Source organism: Lacerta agilis, chromosome 2 (genome assembly GCF_009819535.1).
Source record: "Lacerta agilis isolate rLacAgi1 chromosome 2, rLacAgi1.pri, whole genome shotgun sequence".
In the NCBI taxonomy this organism is placed as follows: Eukaryota; Metazoa; Chordata; class Lepidosauria; order Squamata; family Lacertidae; genus Lacerta; species Lacerta agilis.
In genome coordinates, this window is record NC_046313.1 from 32239417 (window position 1) to 32267161 (window position 27745).

At 44.0% G+C, this 27745-nt stretch overlaps 1 protein-coding gene across 1 annotated transcript; it reads right to left on the reverse strand.

Annotated features, from left to right (window-relative positions):
- Positions 1-1640: 1640 nt before the first annotated feature.
- On the reverse strand, positions 1641-25858 carry FBF1 (Fas binding factor 1). Its single transcript, XM_033139350.1, has 28 exons — positions 25802-25858; positions 24489-24530; positions 23755-23842; positions 23406-23466; positions 22964-23014; positions 22703-22838; positions 22146-22229; positions 20283-20402; positions 19235-19388; positions 18169-18302; positions 17106-17205; positions 16580-17011; positions 16263-16334; positions 15556-15653; positions 14679-14737; positions 13524-13679; positions 11916-12016; positions 10166-10372; positions 9742-9849; positions 8303-8442; positions 7771-7889; positions 5619-5741; positions 5057-5242; positions 4440-4616; positions 3441-3578; positions 2549-2687; positions 2280-2401; positions 1641-1913 (listed from the first exon to the last, which is right to left on the reverse strand). The coding sequence occupies exons 1-28, from the start codon at positions 25824-25826 to the stop codon at positions 1830-1832; spliced, it is 3456 nt and encodes a 1151-aa protein (XP_032995241.1). The 5' UTR covers positions 25827-25858; the 3' UTR covers positions 1641-1829.
- Between the last annotated feature and the right edge of the window lie 1887 nt (positions 25859-27745).

Sequence of the window (27745 nt, forward strand, 5' to 3'; positions counted from 1 at the left end):
TGCTTTTCACTGCCACTTCCCCCTTTGCTCCTGATAATTCACTTAAGCAGAAGTGAAAGTTAGCATTGCTTAGTTTAAATCAAGAGTAGCCAACATGGTGGCCTCCATATCTTGCTAGACTACAACTCCCATCGGCCATGACCAGATGAGAGTTGCAGTCCAGCAACATCTGGAAGATCACAGGATCTCCAACCCTGATGAAAGATGAGTAACAGCAGAAGTTAGTATTCTTAGGATTGTAGCCTTGGCACATCTGTCACTTTCTTGCACAGATTCAATAGCATACCAGAATTTTATATTTGCTTATTTAAAGTGAATTAATGGACTCTGGTGCCCTAGGGCAACAAATGTACTTTTCTTAAAGGGGCCTTTTTGTGGTATAGAAAGCGATGGGGCAATGCATTGGGAAGTGTGGAAAGAACAAATTAAATGACTCAAGACTGCAATACCTCAAGGACCACCTCTCTCTATTATGAACCTATCCAGACCCTGAAATCATCCTCCAAGACCCTTCTTTGTGTGCCTCCTCCATGTGAGGTCCAGTGGGTGACAACACAAGAACGAGCCTTTCCTGCAGTGGCTCCCCCTTTGTGGAATGCTCTCCCCAGGGAACTTCACTTGGCTCCTTTATTATATACCTTTAGGAAAAAATGGTCCTCTTTATCCAGGCTTTTGGCTTATTGACATCCGATGTCCTTTTATATGTGTTGTGGGAAGGAGGATTATTGGTTTGTTTTTGTTCTTATTTTTATTATGCATTTTGTGTTTTTTTTATATTGTAATTTTATGTTGTGAACTGCCCTGAGATCTACAGATGAAGGGCTGCATACAAATTTAATAAATAATAACAAAGAACAAAGAACTAATGGGAAGTTGTGTAAACATCTGTCAGGGATAAAGGGATTGCTTGAGAGGAGCGGGGGGAGAGCAGAGATGAAATGGCAGAGGAGAGAAAAGGTTGGGATTCAGCCAGTAAGGGGGAGGGGCTGAGATATCGAGAGCAATTACCTATAATTAATACAGATACCTCTAGCTCTCCCAGCCCTCATCAGCAAACGTCTCGGGAAGAGGGAGAGACTTCACATACTGTCAGTAGCCGACAAGGGGGGGAGCAGAGGGGGAGACGTAAGCGTCGACGTCATATTAGAGGGACAAGGGGCTTCCTCTGCTGGCGCGCGCACGAAGATTCCAGTCCGGAAAACTGATTAGCTAGGGAGTAGACATGATTTCAACACTCTGTAACTCTTAATGCTTAATAAACAGTTTTTAAGCTCACCGCTGGAGCTGGCCGTTACTCATGAGCAACATCAAAGGCTTGTGAAGCCTGTGACAACATCTGACAAGGAAAGAATGAATGCTCAATAAAGGTAGAATATAATCTAACCTCCACAGAAACTTTGTGCAAGCAAATCAGGATGAATGCTTAGCAAGTAGATAATCTGGAGGGTCATCTACTGACCTCTTTTGGCTCACAGGGGATGGGAAGAGCCCCCCACAAAAGGAATGCAAAAAGGCAATAGGGTGGAGAGACAGGGTAACCAGGAGCACCTTGCTACCCCAAATGGATCAAGCTCCAACGGCACCTAAAAACAAAAAGCTTCAGCCCAAAAAACTCCTATGTTTTTCACAAAAGCAGGGAGTTACAGGAAACTTTAAAAAGTTTTATTTTACAAATGTAGTATCTGTTAAGGTGAGGTTTGGCATTTACATGTTTACATTTACCACCGCCCTCTGGAAGCATTAAAAAAAAATATCAAAATGATAAAGTTCCATCTTTATTAGGAGAAACCATCAGTCCAGGCAGGGATGCCTTCAGGACTCTTCCATTCTCATGCTGACTGGGATGGAGCATTGTAGGAGGTTTTCTTCAAGGTTTCTAAGAAGAACTGTTCTTCCTCCAAGAAATCATGATCCTGTTGCAAAAAAAGAAAAAGAAAAGAAAAAGAAAAGTCAAACTAACAGGATCTGTGAGTGTCACAGACTCATAGTGCGACCTTCCTATTTACCAACTTACTTTAGTGAGTAAACCACTTAGAAGTTTTATTACAACCAAGTGGTATATAAATATTGTTAAATAATAATAATAAATCCATCTGTCTTGTGAGCTAAACAGAGCTTTTCTTTAGATAAGCATGCAATGGTTAGAACTGAAACTGAGCTAAGTATAAATCTGTAATATGAAAGTTGTATAAATACCATCAGAACAGAAACAACAAGCCCAGGGCAGAGGTAATGTTCCCAGTCTACAGAAGATCAAATGCTAGAGAATTAATTTTTACCCGATCAGCTGAAATCTTATGCAGCACCAGCTTAGCATAGAGATCTGCTGGTCCTGAACTTGATTGGCCGTGAGAGGTTGTGGGGTTGGCTTTAGGTAGATCAGTAACAGGAAAAGAGAAATCTGGGAAGGAAATAAACTTAGCTAGAGTAATGAGTCTCCACACAAAGGCCCTTACAGATAATGTCCCAAACATCTCCAAGGTTTATCCTTAGGCTTCCCGCCAAAAACATTCCTGAAGGGATTGGTAGCGGCTACGTAGCTACTTACAGTGTGTCCTGGAGATTGCATTGGCCTGAGCTCCTGACAACGGCATCTGGGATGTGGTCTGGAACACCAATGGATTGCTTGGAAGTCCCACCCGCAGTTGTTCAAGCTGCCTCCTCTGTTGAGACAAGCTGAGGTGCTCCTGACAGAGTCCAGTGTGAGAAAGAGAATTAAGAAACGTTCTGGTGGGAGGCTCTGTGGTACAGGGCAACAAACTCACGTTCAGCAGCTGTGCTGTGCACAGATTGAGTTTTTAAAACTTGCCATGTGCCTCCTAAATTTATTTATTTGACTGAATGGGATTTATTATTGCCCCTTCACCCAAAGGTGGTCCAAGGGTGGGTTACATTGTGTAAAAATACAAGAAAAGACACAGTTAACTCACATTAGACTGTAATAAAAGCAGCAGCAAATCAGTATGAAATAATGGAGGGAGTGGATCATTTCACATCAACCCTTCATAAGCCTGAGCAATGAAGTGTGCCTTGAGCTGCCTACAAAACTACACAGCATTAGCAGCAGATGCACCTCACAAGAGAGAGGGGAGAACATTCTAGAACACAGGAGCTACCACCAAAACAAAGCCTCCTGTGTGTGATTGTCTCTTGCACCATGTTCTGCAGAACTTCCTCTCTCCGTGCAGCCACCTGAAAGCTGCCCCAAAACAGACCTGAGGGGTGCATGAGGAGAGGAATCTCTACTGCACATGTAGTGGGATTTTTTAAAAAAGTGGCATTTGTATCTTTTGTTTAGGACAGCTGTCCTAAACTAATAAGTCTAATACATATTATTATGAATTATTATTATGAATCATTATTACTAATAATAATGCCAACACTGACAAAGATGTTGGCACACAGGCAACAAAATAGTTTAAAAGCTTCAGAGAAATCACCTGGTGCAGCAGTTCCTCCTGCTCCCTGAGTCGCTCCATCTGATGCTGCACAAGACGCAGCCTGGCCTGATGCTCCGACTCCACCTTCCTTGCCTCCAGGAGGGCTCTTTCCCCCTCTTCATATTTCTCTGAGGATAGCTGTGCAGTGTGAGGAGAAAGAATCAGGACCCAATTTGTTATTACACATTCCGTGTTACTGTGTGCTTACCACAACAAAATCCGTCTTGAGCAACAAGCAGTGAGGTCTTAATACTATTTTTCAAGGAGCAGGTGACACCACAAAATAATTTCCTTGCAACCGGCACATCCCCATATCTCCTTACTAGGGATGGAATGCAACATTGCACTATGGTGATCGTTAAGTCAGTGCAAACATTTCTGCTTGCCAGGCAGAACAATCTCCCCTCTCCTCCTCCTGTTCCGAGGGTTCTCCAAACCCCTCTGGACAGATCTCAGAGGACACAGAGGTTGTGCTGGGGGAGGAAGTCCCACTTTGCAAATGGAACTCATTGTGCTGGCTTCTGCTACAGCAACAACCTACTTGAATCTGGCACAAAGGGTTGACTCCAGTGAAGTAACTGCATAAGCAGAATGACTTCTGATTGTGCAATGGAACTTTCCCTCCCTCTCCCCCCACGTGCCCTTTGCATCCCCCACTCCCCACCAAAATCTACTTTCAACCCTGCAGAGAAGGTTTGGGGGAGTTTGGGGGCATACAATGGAAAGATAGAATGGAGAAGTTCCATTGCACAAGAAGTTGTTCCATCCATGCAATGTGTTTGTTGAATTCAACCCAAGAACAATGTGGTGTGCCTCAGCATCTCCATAATTGAGAGAACAAAATATCACATTCTGATGTTACACCTAGGACTAGAAACCAGACCATCAGAAGCCAAACCTGTTCTTTGGCTCCTACATTCTGCTCTGACTCAGTTTCCTTCTTCTTCTGCCTTCTTAGCACAGTTAGATGTGAAAAGGGGGGACATGAGGCTTTCTTACTTTGCTCATGCTATGGATTTCTTCAGTCCTCTGCTTGACGTGCAAAGCTGCTGCGTTGACCCTTTCCTTTTCCAGCCTCAGCTCCTGCTTCTCTTGCTCCAGAATCTCCCGATCTCTCGCCAGCTGCTCCTCCCTCGACCTCAGCTCACTGGCTTTGATTTGCAGGTCCGCGCGTTCCTAATAAAAAAAAGAGCCTGTAAGATTTGCTATCTTGTATTACTGTGAATGGAATATAAGGCAGCTCCTTATAATGACTTAGATCCATATAAGGCAGCAGGCAATGGCTATTCGGGAAAAGATCCTCCAGCTAATTTAATTATATCATCTCATATTTCCATACCTACATTGTATTGTTTAATTCTTTGTGTGTACGCATAATGGTAGAAAGACAAAGTAGAAATACGGTAATATATTACTGTAACCATGTTGGTTGGGCTGAAGGGAGTTGAAGTCCAACAACATCTCAAGGGTCGCAGGTTCCTCACACATAGCCCCGACCTAAATATCTTCTCAGATTCTCCCACCTCTTATTTTCACTTCATATCCTTTAGGCCCTAGGCTGCAGCCTTGGAAGAAAACTCCAGAACTCAGCATGCTCTGCTTCAGTCCCTTTTTACCTTTGCCAGGCTCATGATGGCCCCTTCTCTCTGAGAGTCAATCTGCAGAGCCCGGTCCACCTCCCTCTCTGTGCGTTCTTTGCTCAGCCTCTGTTGGGTGTGGAGCTCAGACCACTCTGCAGCAAGCTTGTGGCGCTCCGTGGCACATTTCTGCATGACAGCCTTCTGCTCGTCAAGCAAAGCATTCTGGGAGCAATGAAGAGAAACACAGGGAAGTAATGTGTACTTCTTGAAAGCCCCAGAACGACGTCAAATCCAACAAGAGGCCTCGTACACCAAAATTGCATGTTTAAAGGTCGATATGTGTGTCTTGAACTTATAGCCAGTTGCCTAGGCGGGGAGAGAAACCCAACACTTTAAAATTCCCTTTGTTGTCATGGAGGAACCTCTATCTAGAAACAAGAGCAGCAGGAAATGCAAGAGGTGTATAGAAATTCCCCTCCCACCTTCCAGGTTGGTATAGACTGCTACATATTTACAACTGGATCAGTCTACACTTTGCAGTGTGTTGGTAACATCATTTTGCTAAAAAACAAAGAAAACCACCAAGGGCCCTTCTAACCTTTGCCCTCTCTAGCTCTTCTTTCTCCATGCTCAGCTGCTGGGTCATGACCCTCCTCTGCTCCTCTAGTGAGTGTTGCAAAGACGATGCCTTGGATTGTTCTGCTGTCACCCTCCAGCGTTCCTAAGGTGGAAAGACACAAAATCTGCTCAGGGAAGGCTCATCCCACCATTAGGCAAGAAAGCAATGCAGCTGGGTGTGTCAGCAGTAGTCCAAGGGGGAGGCTGATTGACCATGTGGGAATGGAAAGCTGAGAGAGGGACAGACTCAGTTGGTTAGCAGGTCAGAGTGGACAACAATATACCTGTAACAGAATAGTTGCTAGAAAAGCTAAGGCAGACACACCAAGGCAGGGTGGTAGAATTACAAGATCTGTATCTATTGCTTGTCTGCTAATTAAAGGAATATTTATGCTTCAGGGCTTGAGCTCTATTTTGTCTGTGTGCAAAGGGTACCGCTGAGCCTCTTGGGCTTGCCGATCAGAAGGTCGGTGATTTGAATCCCCATGATGGAGTGATCTCCTGTTGCTCTGCCCCAGCTCCTGCCAACCTAGCAGTTCGAAAGCAGGCCAATGCAAGAAAATAGGTACCGCTGTGGCGGGAAGGTAAATGGTGTTTCCGTGTGCTCTGGTTTCCATCACGGTGTTTTGCACCAGAAGCAGTTTAGTCATGCTGGCCACATGACCCGGAAAACTGTCCGTGGACAAACCCCGGCTCCCTCGGCCTGAAAGCAAGATGAGTGCCACAACCCCATAGTCGCCTTTGAGTGGACTTAACCGTCCAGGGGTCCTTTACCTTTACCTTTACGTGGGTAATTACAGAAAGAGTCCTACATCTAAGGGTTGCAGCCAATGCTGGTCCTACTCAGAATAAACCCAATGAAGTTGGCATTACTAACTTAGGTGTGTTAATTTCAGTGGATCTACTGAGTTTAGTTGGATACAATCCTAGGGCAATGGGGTGGCGGCAGTGGCTACTTTAAGAAGAAATCAGGGCTCAGTGGAGCAGCAAAAGGACAAGCTCTCATGACAAGCCGAGGACGGGCCCTTGCAAGGAGGCAAGCAAGGGCAAATAGTGGGTGTTGCTCAACTGAAATTCATTCTAGACACAGCTGTGTCATCAACCTGATGCAATTCCACACCGCACAGCAACCCTTCACTTAGTAAGAAAACTAATGTACGCAGACAAGTTGCTATTGGCATTCGCCTGTCTCAGAAGACAGTGGAGGAGTGTGCCATGGAAATGGGGCAATCCTTAACCCCTGATCAGTGAACAATTTGCTTTTTCTTATTTTCTTCTGTTAACTCATGGGGGGGGGGGGCAAGCCCCTCTGAACAGTTTCAGAAGAATAAACATGGCTTAGAGCCACGCTCAAAGTTTCAAACTGGGAATGGGGAACCTGTGGCCCTCCAGATGTTGTTGAACTGCCATCAGCCCTGACCACTGCCCAGAGCTGGGGATGGTAGGTGTTCAGCACCTGAAGGACCACGTTCTCCATCCCACCCCCACTTTAGAGACATGTCATTCAATTAACCATGATAAATAAAAAAAATTCCAAAATCCCCTTTGCTAATATAATGACAGCGGGTAAGATAATTTCCTCTACTCTTTCAACGCACGTTTGTGAGATCTTTTCCTAATTCTATGTTAATACAGGTATTTTATTCTGAATTAGTTTACCAGGAGCAGTTTCATAAACAGCAAACTGGATCAGAACCACTACTCCGATCTCAACATGTCATTCTGAATCAAGAAATATGTCCACCCTTTACCATTTTATGTACAGTTACGATCTTAAGAATCTAGTGTTAACGGAAATTGTGGGTTCCCTCTGTAAAATTCTGCTTGCCAAATCTGATATTCACTTGCCCCTTCTGTGCACTCTACTCCACGCCTCACCCTGTAAGTGGTACCAGCCTGAGCGAGGCTGTGAGGCAGCATTTATTTGGTGGACCGCTTAGTTTCCTCGATGCTAGTAAATAAATGTAATTGAAAAGGACTCAGGAATCCAGTGGATAACTCAAGCCACCTTAAAACAAACATGTTATTTGAGGAGGAGCTGGGGAGGAAAAATAGTTCACCCTTTAAAGTTGCGAATCCCACAAGTCACATTCTTGCTACAATAAATGGCTGCCATTCCAGCAATAGCTCACCTGCTCCAGAAGGCGAGTCTGCTCATTCAGCCTGGCCTCCATCTTAGAGATGACGTCTTGGAGCCGGCTGCGTTCTTCTTCCATGTCTCTCTGCTGCCGGATCAGACGGTCTTCCAGAACTTCAGAAGGGAGGAAGAAAGAATTACCAACACTTTGCAAGGCTCCAATAGTATAGGGGCCTACCTCTTTGTTCAAATCAACCCTCCCCGCTGGTGCCAACAGTTTTAGGCTGCATTACTGGTGCTAACCAGCTTATCCCTACCAATTTCCAATAAATTTGTAATTTTACCTCACAGAAATGAAGTGGAAGATGAGGCAACCCCAGACAACAGCCGCCATCACATTTTGGAACACACAAAAGGGGGAGTTCCAGAAATACTTCTGCGCTGATTCTACACTAGTCTCATGGCCCTGCAGGAGAATCTGCTGAAGCTGATTCAAAATCTCCATTTCCTAAATTAGAAGTGCCCCAGTGAAAGAGGAAGTCCTGTGGAAGCGGCATTTAGGTCCCTAGAGTCAGGAAGGCACGTACCCCTGAGTTGTTCATCCCGTTGGCGAGACCCGATCTCAAGTCCTTGGGATGTGGTGTGGTGAGTGGCCTCCACTTTGTTAGCAAGGTCATTCAGGTTGCTGGAGAACTTCTCCATCTGACTGATGACACCATTCAAAGACCTGGGAAAAAGCAACGTGAGCGCCAAGCTGCCCAGTACCATACATCCTTTTGTTTCCCATTGGCACAAAGAACATGAGCCAGAAAGCTTCTTATGCAGTAGCGAGGCTTAGATGTTTCTTCTTCTGGAGGCGGGCTAGACATGTTTTGGCTACTCAGTCATAAAGGGCGCAAATTTAGAGCGGAGGAGTGTTGGCCCTTTTTTGCCCAGGATACGCAGGCTGCATTTCTGGCCAGCATTTTATTTATTCCTTCATTCATTTATGAATACCACTTCCCTTTCCGTGAAAGATCCTGAAGCAATTTAACAATCACAAAACTAGTTTCCCCCCCCCAGATTTATCAGTTTAAGATCCTTGCGCCAGTGCCTCAAAATTCTCAGGTCTTGCTCAGAACTTGTGTGTGTTTGGGGCGTGTGGCCTCTAACCTCCACCTCCACCTCCACCTGAACCCCCGTTTCTCTCACAACAGCACTGTTAAGCCACCTTGTCACTGGAAACAGCCTTGGAGAAGTGCGATTCCTCCTGAATTGCCCCTTTCTCCTTAGGTAGCAGCATCCCCAAACATACCCATTGAATCTCTCACATCTTAACTCCGTTTCAACACGTGGAGGTTTCCTTCCCTTTCCCATTCTTTGCAAAAACCCTCAGACTTCTCCTGACCCGTTTCACTTTCCCAGTAGTGCTGCAAGAGCAAAGCAGAGCCTATGGTTCACCTAGGCCAGCCTCCCTCAACCTGGTACCCACTAGATGCTGTTGGACTTCAGCATCCACCATTCCTGACTATTGGGCAATGCTGGCTGGGGGCTAATGCGGCCTGGGAGTCCAGCAATACTAAAAGGCACCAGGTTGGCAAAGGCTGATCTTGGCAAAGGAGGGAAGGAAGACTCCACCACCACTCCCTGCGGCTGATGTTAATGCAGTGCTCATCTGCGAAGCAGAACCACTCCCGATGGGGCCACTGGCCAGTAGGAGAGCAGAAGACACCCACACCTTCTGCAGACATTGATCATATTCTCCCACTAACCCTGAACACCCGGATTTGTGTACCAGACTGCAGCAGGTATCCTTCCTTGTAAAGAGAGGCTCTCAATCGTCATGTGTATATGAGAATTCCTATATGTCCAGCAACTCTGTCTCTGACTACCTGCATTCAAGTATCTCCCTTTTGGTTACTGCTGCTGAAAGACTAGATACCCTTTGAGCACCTCAGACAATTCTCCATCTATGCTCCTTGTTTCCTAGCACTGGCTTCTCTTTCTTTCCAATTCCTTGAGATCACAGGTGAGCAGCAGGTGTTACCTGGTGTAAGAGGTGGCGCTGGTCACTGCGTCGATCTCCTGAGCCTTCAGCTGTTTCAAACGTTGCAGTTGCTCTTCGTGGTCTTTGCGCATTTCCAGAATAGACATCCTGGGGGTCCCCAAAGGGGGAGGGGGAAAAGACACTAGACCCATGCTTGCTAGGAAAACGGAGTAAAACAAACAGGTTCTTGGGACGAATCTCACTTCAGAGTTTGCGCCAATCTAAATCGTGCTCTCTCTCTCTCTAAAGATATAAAGGTCTTTCCACAAATAAGGCAAGCTTTCAGGTCACACAGAAAGTGTGGCCAAATGTTGGAAGGACTGAAGTTCGAGCATTTTGTCAAAGGAAAAGGAACGGGATGGACTGTCTGACTTGGGCTTTTGGAAAACCACCCAAACCCCTTTGAACCTCCCTCACCACATACCGCTGAAGCTCCCGTAGCCGATCAATATCCTTGGCCTTCTCCTGCTCTAGCTCTGTCAGCCGGCGCTGGTGTTGGGCCAGCAACTCCGATTTGGCCTCCTCTGCATTCTGGCAGCAAGATAAATATCGACCCGCCAGCTCTTGGTTCTCTTGCCGGAGGCGCTCCTCACGCTGGTGGTACGAGTCCTCAATCACCTTTACGCGGTTCCTATGCCAGAAGGGGAAACACCACCACACGGGTTCTCAAGTGTGTTCGGGTTGGAAAAAAGCGATGTAGAATATTCTTGTGTAATTGTTCACTCACTGGTATTTCAAGGGAGGGGGGTTGTTGCTGTTATTGATATTAATTTTTGTATCTTTAGGTTTTTTTAATCTTACGATGTAATGTGGAAATTGTTAATTTGGCTGTGTACTTTTTGATGTGTGTTATTAATTGTTTATGACTATTGTTATATTTGTAATTATGTAGTTCTTTTCTTGTTGGAAGCTGCCTTGAGCATGGTTTTTAACTAGGGAAAGGTGGCATACAAATAAAATGATGTCTGCCTGTCCGCCTGTAATTAATGAACTAGTGACTGGCTTACGACTTATTTGCCTGTATAGCTGCCTAGGTTTGAAAACTGAGCTTCTCACACCAGCATCTCTCTCTCGTTTTCCATATACATTACACCAGGCATGTCCAACAGGTAGATCGTCTGTGGTAGATCACTGGTAGATCACTGGCTCCCCCCAAAGAAGCTGAACAACTGTGGCTCCCCTAAGAAAAGCTCAATATTTTACCTCCTTCCTGAAAAAACTCAACAACTTTCACCACCCGAACCCCCCCAAAATCCAAAATGGGCCTTCCTCCTTCCTAAAAAAAGCTCAACAACTTTGATCTGAACCCCAATACACGGGGTATATCACTGCCAGTTTTTAACTCTGTGAGTAGATCACAGTCTCTTGGGAGTTGGTCACCCCTGCATTACACTGTAGCACCAATAACCTCATCTTCTAAAAGTGGTTTTTATTTGACATTATCTGTTTCTTATGCTGTATGCTTTTAACCTTTTATGATATGCTTTTTTGGTTGCTTTGAAACACTGGGAGCTTCCAACACAACCTATTTATTGAGCACCCATCCTGATTTGTTTGCAGAGAGATTCCACAACTTTGGCTATTCAATGAGCATTCATCCTGATTCGTTTGTAGGGAGGTTAGATGAAGATGTGTCAAAGCAATAGTTCCGGTGGTAGAACTGTGATTGTAGCAAAATCCTCTAGCTCTCTTGCTCAAACAGGCTGTGACTGGCAAGGAAGATATATACTGGTCATACTGCATGCGCGCTCAGGGAAGGGATGGCAACACACTTCACAGTGGACCTAATCATTTGGAAAGAGGCAAGAAGAGAATATGCTCCTGGTATACATAAGAATAAGTACCGTGCAAGTCCCTGTAGGAAGATGTGCCTATGAGTAAGTTTCTGTAGTTCGTGTTTCATATGGATCCTTGGGGCAGGTGCTCTAGGATGAGTTTGTGCGTTCAGAACAACCAATGCCCAGTGGAGGTTGATCCATTAAGGCGAATGGAGCGCTGCGCCACCAAGATCAGTCTGCTCTAAGCCATCCACCATCCTCTTACCATTTTGCTTATAGCCAGTAATGGTGCGGCTCTCCCGCCTGCCATTGGTTCTAGCGCCACCTACTGTTGGTCTTCCTGCTTTCTGCTCTACTTGTCCCATTGAGCACCAGCAACGGCTGCCAATACAGTACCTGTGAGCATTCTCGATGAGCTCCAAGTCTTCTTGATGGCGCTGCTGTAAACTTTCCAACAGCAGCTTTTGCTGATTCTTCTCCAGCTCCAGCCGCCTGACCTAAATGTATTTTTTTTAAAACAAGTTTACTTATGAATATCCGTAAACAGGGTACAGCTACTTGGTTTGGAGCCACTCACATTGTTTCAGATTTAATGTAGGGAAGCCTTGGAGGGATGGAGGAGAGAGAGAAAGCAATTTGACCACCACAAGGATGTTTACTGTTAAATAATGTGACTAAGCAGTCATCATATTTCCGTGACTCACATGCACTCAGCTACTTACACAGACATGGTTCCTACAGCAGAGTAAGGCCATGTTTATCAACACTCACTATCCATCCACATTTATGACATATTGGGTCTGCAACAAAAGGTTGCAGTGTAGAGTCCTCTTGTTCAGATTTCTAGCTAGCTGGTCATACCCTTTTCCAGCATATTCCATTCCAATTTTCCATCCCTAAGAGTCAATCAACATTATATGCCCACGGAGCATGCTCAGTCTTTGTTGAGGTGCTTTAGGTCTCCTTACACCCCACACCCCAAAGATTTTTCTCCTAATACTAGAACCCAGGGTCATTGAACACTAAGTGATTAAGGACAGTTAAAATGAAGAATTTCTTCTCACTATGCATATAGCTGAACCATGGCATAGTCTCCCACAGCGACTTTAGAACAGGCATAGGCAAACTTGGCCCTCCAAATGTTTTGGGACTACAACTCCCATCATCCCTAGCTAACAGGAAAAGTGGTCAGGGATGATGGGAGTTGTAGTCCCAAAACATCTGGAGGGCCGAGTTTGCCTATGCCTGCTTTAGAAGATGATCAGGGAAATTAATGGGGGCTATAGTTATCAAAGGCAACTACCCATGAGGGCACTGGCGGAGGAAAGGGGGGCGGGGGGAGCGCAGTGACCCGGCACCATCAGGGAGGGGGATACCATTGCAGCCGCCCCAACACACGCAGTGCACCCCCACCACGCTGGCACCCCGCAAGCGGAGCACCACACCCCCGGGACGCACGCCACGCCCCCTGGGACGCACATCAACCATGCCCCGCCTGCTCTCCGCTCCTGGATGCCGGAGCATGCAGCTCTGCCACTGCATGAGGGCTATGATCTACACCCACTGTCTGAATGCTGGTTACAGGGAATCTCATTGGGGAGAGTCCTGGTTAGATGGCTATGTGCCATGGATGCTTTAGTTGAGAATCCTGCATTGCAGGGGGTTGGACTAGATGACCCCCGGGGTGCCTTCCAACTCTACAATTCTACTATTCTGATTCATAGGCCTCTGGCAGTCACTGGGAGAACCAGATGCTGCACTAGATAGGCCTTTGGCCTTATCCAGAAGGGATTTTCTTGCATTCTGTACTTCTGCAAACCTTGGGATTTCCTCAAGTCTACTGAAACCTCCTCCACTTGCAGTGGATGGTGCTGTTTTGGCTACATAAGGATTCATGTTCCTTCTCTGAGGGTGCTGTTAATGCATACCGTGGTGCTTCCATTAAAATAATTAGATGCAAAAAGCAGCTGTTTCTATTTCATGCCTTAAGCACAATTAACTTACCTGTCCTTCCAGCTCAGCGATGCGAGTTTGAGCACCCAGGAGATCCGCCTGATTGCTCGCCAGGCTTTCTCGCAGCTGCGCTTGCAGACCCGCCAGCCTTTTTTCATACTCGCTGCTATTAGGTGGGCTCAGCATGTGCGGTTCCAAGTGCAGGAGCTGGGAAAGGGCAGAGGAGTTGAGAGAGAAGATAAAGGAGGCCGTTTTCACAAGGGAATAATGTGTTGCAGGCTTCACTGCATCCCTCATGTGTTGTGAATGTGATGGAACTGGGGTGGGGAGCCTTTGCCCTCCCCAGATGTTGTGGGACCTCCATCATCCCTGACCACTGCTGACTGATGGAGTCTGAGCCCATCAGCAAATGTATGGCCACAAGTGCCCCATCCCCGTGGCAGAGAGCACACAAAAGAACCACCGTAAAATGAAATGAACATTCTGTCCAGCACTGCTCTTATCATTCAACTTGCAAACAGGGAGAACTTTGAATACTGTTCTTAGCATCACTCGTGAAAGAGTGCTGCAGTATCAGCAGATCATGCCATCCGGCAATCATGCCTGAGTCTGATCTGCTATAGAAGAAAACAACATGCTGGAGAGACATCTCCTGATATAGAAACATACAAATATGGGAAGTTATTTCCCCTGTTGAGGAACCCTACACTTATGGAAATTAGTTTGGGAGTGCTGTATATAATGTGGAACTGTAGAATCTCCCTTCCCGGATGTTTATCTAAGAAGAATAGCTCAGTATCTGTTGGGGAATGCTTTAAATCAGGAATTTTTTTTGCAAGTGCCAGGTGCTGGCCTAGGGGACAGTTGGGACCCCTTCTCAATCCAGTGGGTTTATGGGAGTATGAGAGCCTCCAATTTATCCCCATAGCTGGAAAGAGAACACCAGATCCACAAAGTGCACCAAGGTTATCTTGGGGCAGGATGTGGCCACTCCAGAAGTCAATGCACCCTGGTTAATGGATTATGCAGCCTTCTCGGCTAAGTTCAGTTTCTATTTAAATACATGCACAATAAGAAAAGAAAGTTCGGGAACTGTTATAACGTCTGTATGAGCTGCTAGACGAGTGTTTGTTAAATACATTTATTCATCTATCCCTCCCACTTCTGTTCCTCGATAAGTAAAAAAATATATCACCTCCTACCTACCGGAGAGTGCATAGGAATGGGGAGGATTTCTTCGTGTCCAGGGAAAAAAGCTGCAGGTGCTGTAAAATCAATCCATAAAGAGCTCAGATGCAGCAATGGGTTTAGATGCTTTCCCTATATAGCAAGACACAGGTAGGGACTGTATCTCCCATTTCTGTTATCTCACGGTTAAAAGGAGGCAGGATAGCTGTTTAGCTGCTCTTCAAACATAAAGGAAAGAGGTAAGGGACTATAGAAATTTCACCCTTCTCTGCTCCGCAGGTCCCTTGCACAGAAAACCTTGTGGGCAAATGGAAGTGGGAAGAGAGTGGACAGGATGGGGCAGCTTAAGGATGAGTGGTCCCTTTCACTTCCATAGCACCAAGCGTGGCTTCAAACCTCTTTCTACCACACCAAACCCAACAGGAGGAGGAAAGGAGAAAAGGAACATCAGCAGACAACAGGGCATATTAGCACTGAGCAAAAGCAAGTATCAGATTTCCAAATATAGAGTATTCTACAAAGAGTGGGATGGGGAAGGGGCCTCAGCACAAGTCTAAATCAAACTGGAAGAGAAATGAACTAAGAGATGATGCCAGAAGCAAGATGTGCAACAAGAAGCTTTCCCCTTCGTCAGAGCACCAAACAGTACTCTCTCTCCCAGACACCAAGAGGAAGTGCAGTTCAGTGCGCCGCATTTGGTAGCCCAAACATGAAATGCTTCTATCATTTGCTATTTCAAGGTTAGTGAAGGTCAAACAGCATTCTTGGAAAGCGACTCTGTAGGGGCAGATTCATTTATACAATTGATTGGAAAACAACAACAACATAAGCAAAGATGGGAGGTATGCTGGCAATGTTTGTTCCCTTGGCAGTTTAACTGGAGTTTGAATCTTACTTGTCTTACTGGTGTCTCCAAAAGGAGTCCCTTTCCTGGAATTAGATGGAAAAGCAGGAGTGGTTTGTTCCTGAGATCTTAACAGAGGTATGGAAGACCTGTGTCAAGCACAGAAAGAGATAGAGAGAGATTATTAATAAATGGACGTCTGAATAATCACCTTATATTATGGAATAAGTGCCAATCTACAACTCAATCAGGTATTCTATCCATCTTTAGATCATCCAATCCAACAGCTAATGAGCTGGCACCCTCTCTTTTAAACATCCTTGAATACATAGGAATATCCTCATAATTCCACACAAATGCAGGTATTTTGCTCCAGATTAAATAATCTCTTCTCACACAACAATCTGAAACATGGTTACCCAGAAGCAATTCCCAATATGTGTTCTATGAGATTTATTCCCTGGTAAATGTGTTTGGACTTGCAGCTTCAGTCACCACGTCGATTAGAATTACCAGCATCTCCTGACCCTTCAGATCCTCCTTTGTAGGAATGGAAAGAGTCTTCCTCCTTCCTTTTTCATTTTGTGCATTCATGTATTCATGTACAGCACCAGGAAGAGCAACTTGACAATAACCCAGAGGACTTAACCTAAGAGAAGCCCTGCTAGATCAGACCAACGGCCTATCTAGTCGAGCATCCTTGTTCCTGCAGTGCCTTATGACAATGCCCAAGTGGAAGCCCACAAGTAAGTTCTTACCCAGGTTGTTCCAGTCTGGCAGGCCTATCTACTGGGGCAACAGACTGCTGATAGGCGGATGGAGCCCCCTGGCTGAAAACAAACAAACACAAAACCCAAAGTATGGGAATAGTTAATTAACACAATACTTCTCCCCAAAAACCAGCCTACAAGACTTGCAACGAGGGAGGGTGACATGTGCAACACCAATGGCTAAGTGCATCATGACTTGGGTGCCCATGGGAAATCTGCATAGTAATATACATATTGAATTTGGAAAACAGTTTAGGGAATCTGAAAAACGTTAAGTGCAGAATTCAAGCGACGTCTGAGCTTACCTGGTAGGAGTGATGGGATCCACTTCTTTTCGCTGAATCTCCGAGGACGCAGGTCTCCTCTCTTTCTCCTGAGCTCGAGTTCTCTTCTGAGATAAGACATTGCTCAGCCAGCTGTCCCCACCATCATCCTTGATGGGTTCATGCTTTGGTGCTGCTGCTTCTTCAGCAGATGCTTTTGACCTAGAAGGAAGATGGCTGGTAGGAATGGGGGGCTCGGCATCGGAAGGGCTAGGCGGCCTGTCCAGTGTGGCTCCTCTTATGCTGGTCTTGCTGGGTTCCTTTAGCGGAGGTGAAGGTGGCAGTTTAAAATCATCCTCTTTCAGCCCCAGCCAATCAGCTGCAGTCCTGTTGCGTACAGGGCTGGTGTGGCCAGAATGAGGAGTCGCTGGTTTCTGGTCTGTTTTAAGATCACTGAGATTCTCCGAGGAAAACCTGCAAATAGAAACGAATGAGAGAGAGCCACGATTTTACAAGCAGCCTTGTGGGAGACCGAACCACATTTTGTGACTTGTGCATCTACCATTACCTGACAGACTGTCGTCTTGACTGCCTTCCGTCTGGAATCATGGCCACAGTGGGCTGGTAGGCTCCAAAAGTGAACTCTTCTCCCAAAGTATCTTCCTTCTCTGTACACAAAAAGAGCCCAGAGAGTCAAGCTGATGGGATGCACAGCCACGTCCCCCCCTCTTGCTTTCCTCAGAGACTTAAGAGCAGAGGAAGCCCATGTGTTGCCCTCCAGATGTGGTGGGCTTCCAATGGTCAGGGATGGTGAAGGATGGAATCCAACAACATCTGGAGAGCCACAGGCTCCCCAGCCCTGCCTTGGAAGCCCTGAAATCTCCAGGTACTAGCAGGTCTAAAAGGTAGGTAGAAAACAGGGTGCAGCTGCCTCCTGTTTGGGGCATAATAGTCTTCATTTCATTTTTTTTTTAAATGAGAAGTTGAAGCAGTAGCTCAGTGGCAGAGTGCATGGAGAAAGTCCAAGGTTCAATCTCTGTTCTCTCAAGGTAGAGCTGCGAAAGACCCCTGCCTGAAAGCTAGAAGACACACTGCCAGCTAGAGTAGACAGTAAGGAGGTAGGTGGACCAGGTCTACCTTGCTATAAGGCACCATCTGCTCTGAGAGTGCTTAGTGGCAAACAATAACCAACAGCTACTCTCCAAGGGGGGTTGGCGTGTCTTGCTTACGAAAGGAAGAGGAGTCGGAGCTCAGCTTGTGAAGTGGCACCAAACCCTGGTCCATGAGCTGGCAAAGCAAGAGGAACAGGCTTTGGGTACAGTTGCCAAGGAGGTGGGGAGGTGGCAGGAATAGCAGCCCAAAGGGAGAGGGAGAGGAAGAGGCAGATAAGCTCTAGGTGGGGGAAATGGAAGTCATGAGTGGATATGGCTGTGGGTTGGATTAAATTCGGCTGTGGGTCAGGAGATCCCCACCAATATCTAAGATATTTTCAATCATCAAACAACCTATGAGAGAACTGAATTTCAGCTGCAGGCTTTTCCAGTGTTTTAGGAGGAGGGGCAAAAGGACTTTCCAGAATACTGTGTGCATGAAGAAGCAACGAGAGGCTTCATCACCCCTACAGCACTTGCCTGATTGCTTTTGATATTTCTTGTCCAGTTTGAACTCCTTGTGTTCTCCTGTCTTTGGTCTCTCTAGAAGCTTTTTGGCTGTTCCTTGCCCAAGCAATTCATCTAGCATGGATCGGGCGGGACGAGACTGCTCCCTGCCAAAACGAAATGCAAATTCTCTATCAACTAACCCATACGATCAGTTCAGAGAATGCGGAGGTCAAGAGGAGAATCTTAATGGCTTTTTAATCACCCTTTGCTATTATTCCAGCATTTACTTTTAACTGTACGGCAGATGAGAAAACAATGAAAACACACAGGCCACTTCTGATAAAGGCTCAGAACTAAAAAGTCTGGCTGTTTCCAGAAATTAGTAGAAGTCTTACACCTCTATGCTAGAAATAGGTTTTAAAATGCTGCCTCCAGCACTCTCCCCTCCTGCAGTTTCCAGTAACTGGTATTCAGGCTACTGCCTTGCCAGAACATAGTCCTCATGGTTAGTAGCCATTGATAGCCTTATCCCCCCTGAATTTGTCTGAATTCTCTTTCAAAGCCATTCCAGTGGGTGGCCATCGATTGTAGGGGTGAAGAAGTACTTTGCTTTGCCCGTCTTGAACCTTCCAGCATTCAGCTTCATGGGATGTCCATAAGCTCTAGTGTTACGAGAAGAGAACAACTTTTCTTTATCCATTTTCTTCATGTCATGCATCACTTTAGAAACCTCTATTGTATCACCTCTTAACTCACCTTTTCTCTAAACTAAGAAGTCCAAAATGCTGTAACCTTTCCTCACAGGGGGTTTGCTCCACCCCCTTGATCATTTTAGTTTCCCCTTCCTGAACTTTCCCCAACAATATCCCTTTTTGAGATAAGGAGACCAGAACTGTACACAGTCTTTTCCCTAAGTCGTGCCAGCCCTATCCTAGATGCACTGCAACTAAATCAGGAGTGACAGCACAAACTAGGAGCTCGTTCACCTTAGCTTATCCCCAATGTTCAACTTTTCCAGTCGTGCCATTAATCTCCTTTAAGCTGAAAGTATCGCACAACTCACTCCATTTTAGTGAGTTTTAGGGAGATTGCTTACTCTCTGTCCTTCCTTCCGGATTTCAGCTCTGTCTTCGGGCTCTCACCAAACCCCATGGCATCCATGAGATCATCTCCATCAACTTCAAATGTTAACTCGTCCCGCTTCCGTTCGGGGGCAGCAACATGGCCAGGAGCTGCAGACACAGGTATTCCTAATAAATGGAATTGAAAGAGATTTCACCAATGAGGTCTAACTATTGCAGAACTGGTCTAATGGGCTTCCCTCCCAAATCAAGAACTGCTCAGATTATACTTAAAGTGTGACCAATACATAGCTGATAATTTCCATGCTAAATATTTTGAGCCAGATTCAAATAACCAGTCCTGCTAGCAGAAGCCTGCATAACAATTCCCGTTAGTGCAATGGAAGTTAATGAACATGACTAAGTTAGATCCAATCTTTTCAGTGAGCCTGCTTGGCGTAAAACTTAGTTTAATGCTACCAGTGGAACTTGTTGCCAAAAATATACCATTACAGCCACTAGCTGTATTGGGGTATTTGTGTGTGTGTGTGTGTGTGCTAAAAACAGCTAAATGTTGGAGATTTGATTTATGTTTTAAATTATGTATATTTTATTGCTGCAAGCCGGTTTGAGACCTACAAAGCTTAAAGCGGAATATATATATTTAAAAAAAATAAATAGATAGATCTAGAAGGGGAATAAACAAATTCATGGGGAATAAAGCTATCAATGGCTACTAGTCATGATGGATGTATACTCCCTTCTGGGATTAAAGGCACAACACCTCTGGGTGCCAGTTACTGGGGAACAACAGTGGGAGAGGGGTCTTGTCTTCACGCCATGCCTGCGGGCTTCTCAAAGGCACCTGGTTGGCCACTGTAGGAAACAGGGCACTGGAATAGATAGGTGCTGGGCCTGATCCACCAGGGCTCTTATGTTCTCACAGACTTCCAAAAATGCTACCACAAGCATCGATGAGTAGATGAAGACTGCCAACTGTTTCATTTGCACAAACAAATGTGTGATGTGCTTTTCTTTAAAAAGAAGCCAAGCCAGTGATGCAATTCTGGTATCCTCACTAACCTTTCTCTTTAGAGGTCCCAGCATTTGTTTCTGGAACACTTTTGGTGGCAAAGGAAGGAGCTTTCTTCACCATGTCCTCTTCCTCATCAGACAAAAGACCAGCTAGAGGGTCGTCTATATCTGTGGGAGAAAAAAAAACACATCTAAGAGAGTGGGCAATCACTTCAAAACAACAGACAAAGAGCAAAACGGAGCAGCAAAATTACCACATCAGCCACTGCATGGGAAGAAAGAGACTGCATTACTAGGAAAGGATTGAAGATAGTGCTATAGAGCGAATCCTTATCCAGTGCTTAGTAAATTAATTTTATGATGCCTAATAGCCCTTTCTTTGGTGAATTGTTGTTCCATGCCCATCACTTAGGGTTGGATGGATTCCTGCAGCAAAATGGCCTCTGAAGTAGCGCAGTGTTTTGTTATTGAAGAATCTGTATATTTTAGATTTGGAAGGTCATGATAACATATATGGCTGGCACATGCATTTGCGGTATGAAAAGGCAAAAGTACATAAAGGATTTACAAACCATATAATTAGGAAAAAATTGTATAGAGTATGGGATACATATAAAAATTTATTGCACACCAAAATACCACTATGGCTTACACCAGTAGAAGCTATAGCGGTGAAAAAGAAGACGGAAAACTAGGTAACTTATAGAAATTTGTTAAAAGAGGAAGGAGGAAAAGTTAAATTAAAAGAGTTTAAGGATTTATCAGGAATGTTAACAATGTGGATACAATATTATCATCTGAATGTAGTATTCAAAAGTGATAGGAGACACCCGAGAGACCTGCTAAATTGTAATGTTAAAGTGATGTCTAAAATGTATAAGATGTTATTGGAATGGGAGACAAAAGATGAACAAGGGAAATCTTCAGTTATACAATGGGCAATAGATATTGGTCATAACATAGACATGGAAGCATGGGAAAGACTGTGGAACATGGACATAAAATTTACAGCATGCTACAGTTTAAGTGAAAACTATATGAAAATGTTATACAGATGGTATCTAACACCAAGTACATTGGCAAAAATGTATACCGGTAAATCAAAATCGAATATGTGTTGGAAATGCAAAGGGAAAGAAGGCACCTTTTTCCATATGTGGTGGTCTTGTTATAAGGTGAAAGCTTAATGGGAAATGATATATAATGAATTGAAAAAGGTGTTTAAGATAACATTTGTAAAAAACAAAACAAAACCCAGAAGCTTTTCTTTGGGGAATTACGGGATCAGAGTTACCTAAACAATATAGAAATTTATTTATGTATGCAATGACTGCCTCAAGAATGATAGTCACCAAAAATAGAAAGAAGAAGTCCTGGCAAAAGAAGAATGGCTACAGAAATTAATGGACTATGCAGAAATGGCAAAACATACCGGAAGAATAAGAAATCAAGACAACAAACTTTTTATTAAGGAATGGAAATCATTTATTGAATATTTACAATCTGTAAACAAATTAAGACATTAGCTGGAAAAGAATAAATTGTTAATTGGGATGTGCAGAAGAAGAAAAAGGGTAAATTCATGGAACCGCTGAAAGAGGGGGAGGGAAGTTGAGGTTTGATATGTGAAGATTGTTTAATTCTTTTTTGTTGGTTTATTTGTTATAAATGAAAATTATAAATAAACTTATTTTAAAAAATGAAGTAGCACAGTGTTGAATCAGGTAGGCCCCATGCTGGTTGTATATAAATGTGTCACTGTCACACCCTAACCCTTCCCCATCCAGATGTACTTGTATGCTCAAACTTAGGTTTTTAAAAAGGCATTTTACACGCGCGCATGTGTGCGTGCGTGTGTACGCACATACACACACAAATAGCCTCCCTCTCATGCTAACAAGCAGAGCTTACCTTCAAAAGAAAACTTCTGTTTCAGATTTCTGGAAGTGGCGAGAGCAGAGCTGGGATTCTTAGCGATTCCACTTTCTGAGTCTCCTGTATTAAAACAACAGGTATAGCGGATACTTTTGCTTGTGTCCAATTCTAATGTAACAAGGAAAGTTCTGTCTCAAATCAATGTGAACTTAAATGCTCCTTGCAGGTGCGAGTCAACATTTTTGAAAAGTCTGGAGAGGATTCTGCAGGTGCAATATTAGAAGCAGATAAGGGCACAACCCATTCATTTTCTCAGGGATGTCATTAGTCCTTAATCAATAAGTGATCATCATAGACATGGCCACAAGGATGACAAGAAGTTGCTTCAAAGGTTTAAGTTGTTTTAAACTGTTTCTCATATAGTGTTATATTGTGTTTTAACTGTTGTAATCCACCCTGGGGTATTAGGGTGAAAGGCTAGTAATAAATTGTAGTAATGATAAGAACAGGTACCACTAAAAGATCGTTTCTACTATAGTAGCTCTTTACATAAATTTGAGTATTACTTGAGTCCTGAAACAAAGGAGTCTTACGTCTCTCAGTGACTGATGTTTTCTTAGCAGAACTTGCTGGCTCATTCAAAGGCCGAGTTTTTGCCACATTCTTCCCCAGTTTCTGAGCAGGCGCTTTCTTTATGCCTAGAAGATCAGCGTCCATGTCATCTATATCCTGGCACAGGAGAGAACACATATACTCAAAATGAGTGTATTCCACTTTTTCACATTTGGCAGAGCACAGCACACTCAACTTATTTTTGCCCTGCCAAAGAAAACAAAAAAGTCTTCTCAATTTACCTTCAAGGTCTCTAGAAGAGCTTCTGGGTCTGCATCTGAGATATCAGGATCCTTAGAGGTGAATGAATGAACACACAAGTTATTGCTTAATTGCTTGCAGTATTTGTATGCTGCCTTTCAATAAAAGAGGGGGGAAACCAAACACTCCAAGGCACTTAATCCAAGTGCTGCCAACATATGCATATTATTAATATGGGGCTCATACTCCAAAGTGATAAAATACTGTGCCCCAGTGGGAAATGGTTGGAAAAGTTCTACAGGTCCATGTCCTCCCCACCACCCATGACTGAAGTTGATGTACTGTATATTCTCCTTTCAATGCCATGTTTTCAGATACAGCAATAACCTGCAGGAAAAGACCAGTAGCTGTCCAGTTGCTTCAATGGAAATGCCTTCATTTACCTTGCAGAGAATATGTGGACTCTTATTTTTTCCCCCTCACCTCTGCAACTTCCTCTTCCTCAAGAGCCATTTTGCTGAAGACATCATCCCCCAGGAGGCCCCTGGGGGAGGGAAATCCAGAGTTTAGGATGTGCAAGAATAATAATAAAATACGGTAGCCTAAAAAACAACACTTGAAAAGTTTCACTGGCCTCATTGAAACGCCCTCAAAATTACTCAGATTTCAGTAGTGCCTCTACTTTGAAAAGGTTCTTGAAACTGAGGGCAAACTGAGAGATGCTGGGGGGAAATAATAAAGGGGGAATTCTCAAGAGGCTCCAACAGTACCGCTATCTTTTTTTGCGTGTGGCGAAAGAATTAAAGTCACAAATAGCAATGCCATTCCTTACTTTTTGCTGGTCTGTGAGGCGATTCCTCTGGGTCTTCCTGCACTATTACCAAATGAGGCAGGTTTGCTGGATTTAAGGGGAACGTCATCTAGGAATGAGAGATGGGGATTTTAGGAGGTGGCAGCATAGGTTATATCCTTTGTCCTAACAGTTGCACTGCAACCTGAGCAACCTCTGATGTTGGTAGTCTCAACAAACAACCTAGGGCTTGAGCACACTTTGCATAAACATAGACCCAGGTAGATCAGTTGTGAAGTACATGAGCAGGCTAGCATGGTGAACACAATGGTTGTCTCCATCTCTCTGAAATGCAGTGAGCCCTCAATATTCTCCTCACTGCACAGCAGCCATCACAGCTAAGTCACCTAGGAAAATGTTTGCCCACATCTCCCTTAAAACAGAAGACAACTTACGAAAATTAAAGCTGACCATAGAATCTAAAAAGATCCTTAAAAACAACCTCCCCAAACCCAACAAAACAGTGAGAGCAAGAGTTGAAAAAGAAAAGCACAGACTATTAGAAGCATGTATGAATAGTGTGACTTTACCTGGCACCTGAAAGAATAATGATGATTATACCAGGCGGTTTTGCTAGGGGAAGGAACTCCACAACCAGGGCACCATCATAGAACAGGCCCTCCCTCTAGTAGCCATGTCTCATTTGAAAGTCTTACTTGACAAACTGGTTCCCACGGAATTGTAAAACACTTTTTTCCACTTCACTGCTTATTTACCTTCATCACCAAGGAGATCACCAAGAACGTCATCAATGGAGCCTAGAATAAAACAAGAGTTTACAGTCTCAAAAATCTATCCCAGCATAAATTTAGGAAAGGGCCGCCGTATTTTGACAGGAACTCCAGAGACAATAAATATATATAGACGAATCAACTCCACATACGTCATAGATCCTGTGTATTGGCTCCCTGTGAACCGATATCAACCACTTAACAAAGGTCTCAAATGTGGGTTTGAAATGGGTTGGCTGCGATGGAACCTGGTTAGCACTAACTACGGGCACTATTGATGCAGATATAGGGATGTAGCTAACAAAGTCATTCAGTTAGTACAAGGACTTCCACCTCTCCCTTTCCTTGCACCCCCCCCCAAAAAAAAATCTGTTCTGGAGCAGATTTCAGTGGAAGCGCGAGGAGATAAATTCCTGTTACACAGAGAGAAGTCCTTGTGCTCCTGGAATGACTGGATATAACCCATAATGCTGGATTTTGGCAGTCAACAAAGGAAGATAGTGGGGAACTCAAATGGGCTGGCTCTCAATGGGCAAAGCAAAATTTGCAGTGTTACACTTTTATTATCAGGCACTATATTTCTCCATGGAGAATGTTCTTTGTTCTAAGTTCATTAGTAACTATGAGTGGATATCCATAGCAAATAGAGTAGTGGGCAATCTTTGTTGTTTCAAAGTTGGAATTAATGTTTTTCAGGTGATTGTCCCTAGCAAGTATTCAAGTGAGCATATCATGTGTAGTTCTTTGGACTGCTAAAATTTATCAGAATTGTCAAAAGCTTGGGTTTTTCTTAAAATTAAACAATGCATAAGAAGTACATGCTATTGTCCTCAAATATTTTTAAGTATTCCAATAAAAAATTCTACAATTTAAAGAGCATTAAATGCGCTTTAATTTTCCCTCTCAAATATTTCAGATCAAATGCCAGTGGTGTATTGGGACAAAAAAAATTAAGATGAGTCACTTTTTTTAGCTTTGTTTACAAAATAGAAGTAAAATAAAAACACTGAATTAGATCACTCTTTAGTGCAGCAAAAAATGTTCTGATGAAAGCTGGAAATTTCCCAGTACACAGTAACTTATATAAAATAGCTTAATTAGCATAGAAAAAATATCCAATGCATTTTTTTTCCAAAATAACCACACTATTACATTGGGCCATAGTGTTATTGGCTCTGCTTTTGCCTCAAGCTGATGATGAAAATGTTACATCTGCTGGATGACACTATGGGAAAGTATCTCCACCCCAAGCCAATATCGAAAGGGTCATAAAAGTGTGGAAACACAAACACACATACTTTTCAGTCCTTTCTTCGGTTTCATTGCCTAAAGAGAAAAGGAGCAGACAATTTGTTAGACAAACAAAAGCAAAGACAAAAACTTTAGTAGCGCAAACTCTCTAAATGCATACAGGTGCATTAACAAACTCCAGAAACCAAGAGCTGGTAGCCATAGGGAGGGTTCTCAAGTCACACTAAATGGTTTAGCCTTAAAAGGATAACTTGCAGTGAGCCTCAGATTTGCACATCCACCACCACCTGTCCTCTCCTCCGGCAGAGAGCTACAGTTCTTTAAGAGTGGGTTTAACAACCAGTCACTCTTCATAGGGAATTCTGTGTACTGTAGCTCTGGCAAGGGAATAAGGGCCTCTCAACAACTCTCAGCACATTTAACGAACTACAACTCCCAGAATAATTTGGAGGAAGCCATGACTACTTAAAGTGGTATCATAGTGCTTTAAATGTATGGTGTGAATGGGGCCCTGTTGTGTTCTGGCTACAGTAGAGTGTACAGGGGATAGTCTTTCCTTTTTGTGTTAATTAAAGTTACAGTGGTACCTGGGTTTTAAGAACAGCCCTGTTTACAAACGATTTGGTTTACAAACTCCGCAAAACCGGACGTAGTGTCCTGGTTTGTGAATTTTACCTTGGTCTAAGAATAGAATCCGAACGGTGGAAGGGCACTGGCAGCAGGAGGCCTCATTAGGGAAAGCGTGCCTCGGTTTAAGAACGGGCTTCCGGAACGGATTAAGTTCGTAAACTGAGGTACCATTGTAGTTGCATGGACAATTTCACTATGAAGTGTATTAGCTTGGTTGCCACCCACAGGGATTTCCTGGGAGGAGTGGGAAAGCAGGAACTGTAGATGTGGATTTGGACTCAGAAAAACCTCTCTGTGCCTGAGCTAACCTCTCTCTGGAGTATCATGCTGGTGTTTAGGCTGGCTGGGACAGTGGGACAGGGCCTTGCACAATCCATTAGAAGTAATTGACTATTGAGGCCTGCCTTACCATATCATGCCTCTCAATGGCATATTCTGTCTCTTTCTCGTGTTCCAGTCAGACATTAATCATCTTTACGATGCTAATACAGTGGACAATACCTCCGCCTCCCTCATCTAAAAAAAGAAACAATAAAAACGACCAATTTAGCCTCATAAATATTTTTCATTTATTGAGGCGTTGAATGTGGTTATTGGCATCCGTCTGTCTCGGAAGACAACAGAGGAGTGTGCATTTGGTCAAGATGTTGGATGGCAGCAGTGCCTGCTGTGTCTGTAGAAAGAAACCATTGGGGGTAAGGAACGCATCTTATTGATTGTTATACGGTGGCAAAGAACTCAGAGAATTTTATTTATTTAAAGCAATTTCACCTTGCCAAAAAAACGGCTTCCAGAGCAGCTATGTTTCTAGTCTCACAACAACCTTATGAAGAAGACTGAGCTATTGCAACTTGCCCAACAACACCTGCTTCCCAGCTAGTAAGAATCTAAATTTGGGTGTCCCATATCCAGCTCCAATACTTTAGCCATCACAGCACACTACCTCACTGGAATGACTATGGCCTTCATAAAACAAGCACCCTAATGCTTTTGCAATTTATTACAGCCTGATCTTATACAGTTGTGACACACATTTACCGGTACTCATTGAAACAAATGGGCAAAGGCACTAACAACATGGGATTGCAACCCTGGGTGTAGCCAGGATTGGGGGGGGGGCAGAACCGAATTATCTTTGATGCAATTGGTCAGTTAGATACGCATTTTTATTTATTTGCTTTATTTGGGGGGTGGGCAGCTGTCCACCTTGCCTACGCCCATGATTGCAACTTTTAATGCTATCTTTTTCTTTTTGTCATGCTTTTTTTTATTCGTGGGGTTAACGATAAAGGATAATATTCTCATGTAAAAAAGAAGTTATAACTAAGCCTACAACACAACAGGGCCACAGAAGGAATCCG

Coding starts and splice junctions, on each gene's coding strand:
- FBF1 (XM_033139350.1), bottom strand. CDS start 25,826: ATGAAACCGAAGAAAGGACTGAAAA. Junction 14,738..15,555: donor TGGAGACACCAGTAAGACAA/GTAAGATTCAAA, acceptor TTGATTTTACAG/CACCTGCAGCTTTTTTCCCT. Junction 5,742..7,770: donor AGACTCGCCTTCTGGAGCAG/GTGAGCTATTGC, acceptor TTTCCACCTTAG/GAACGCTGGAGGGTGACAGC.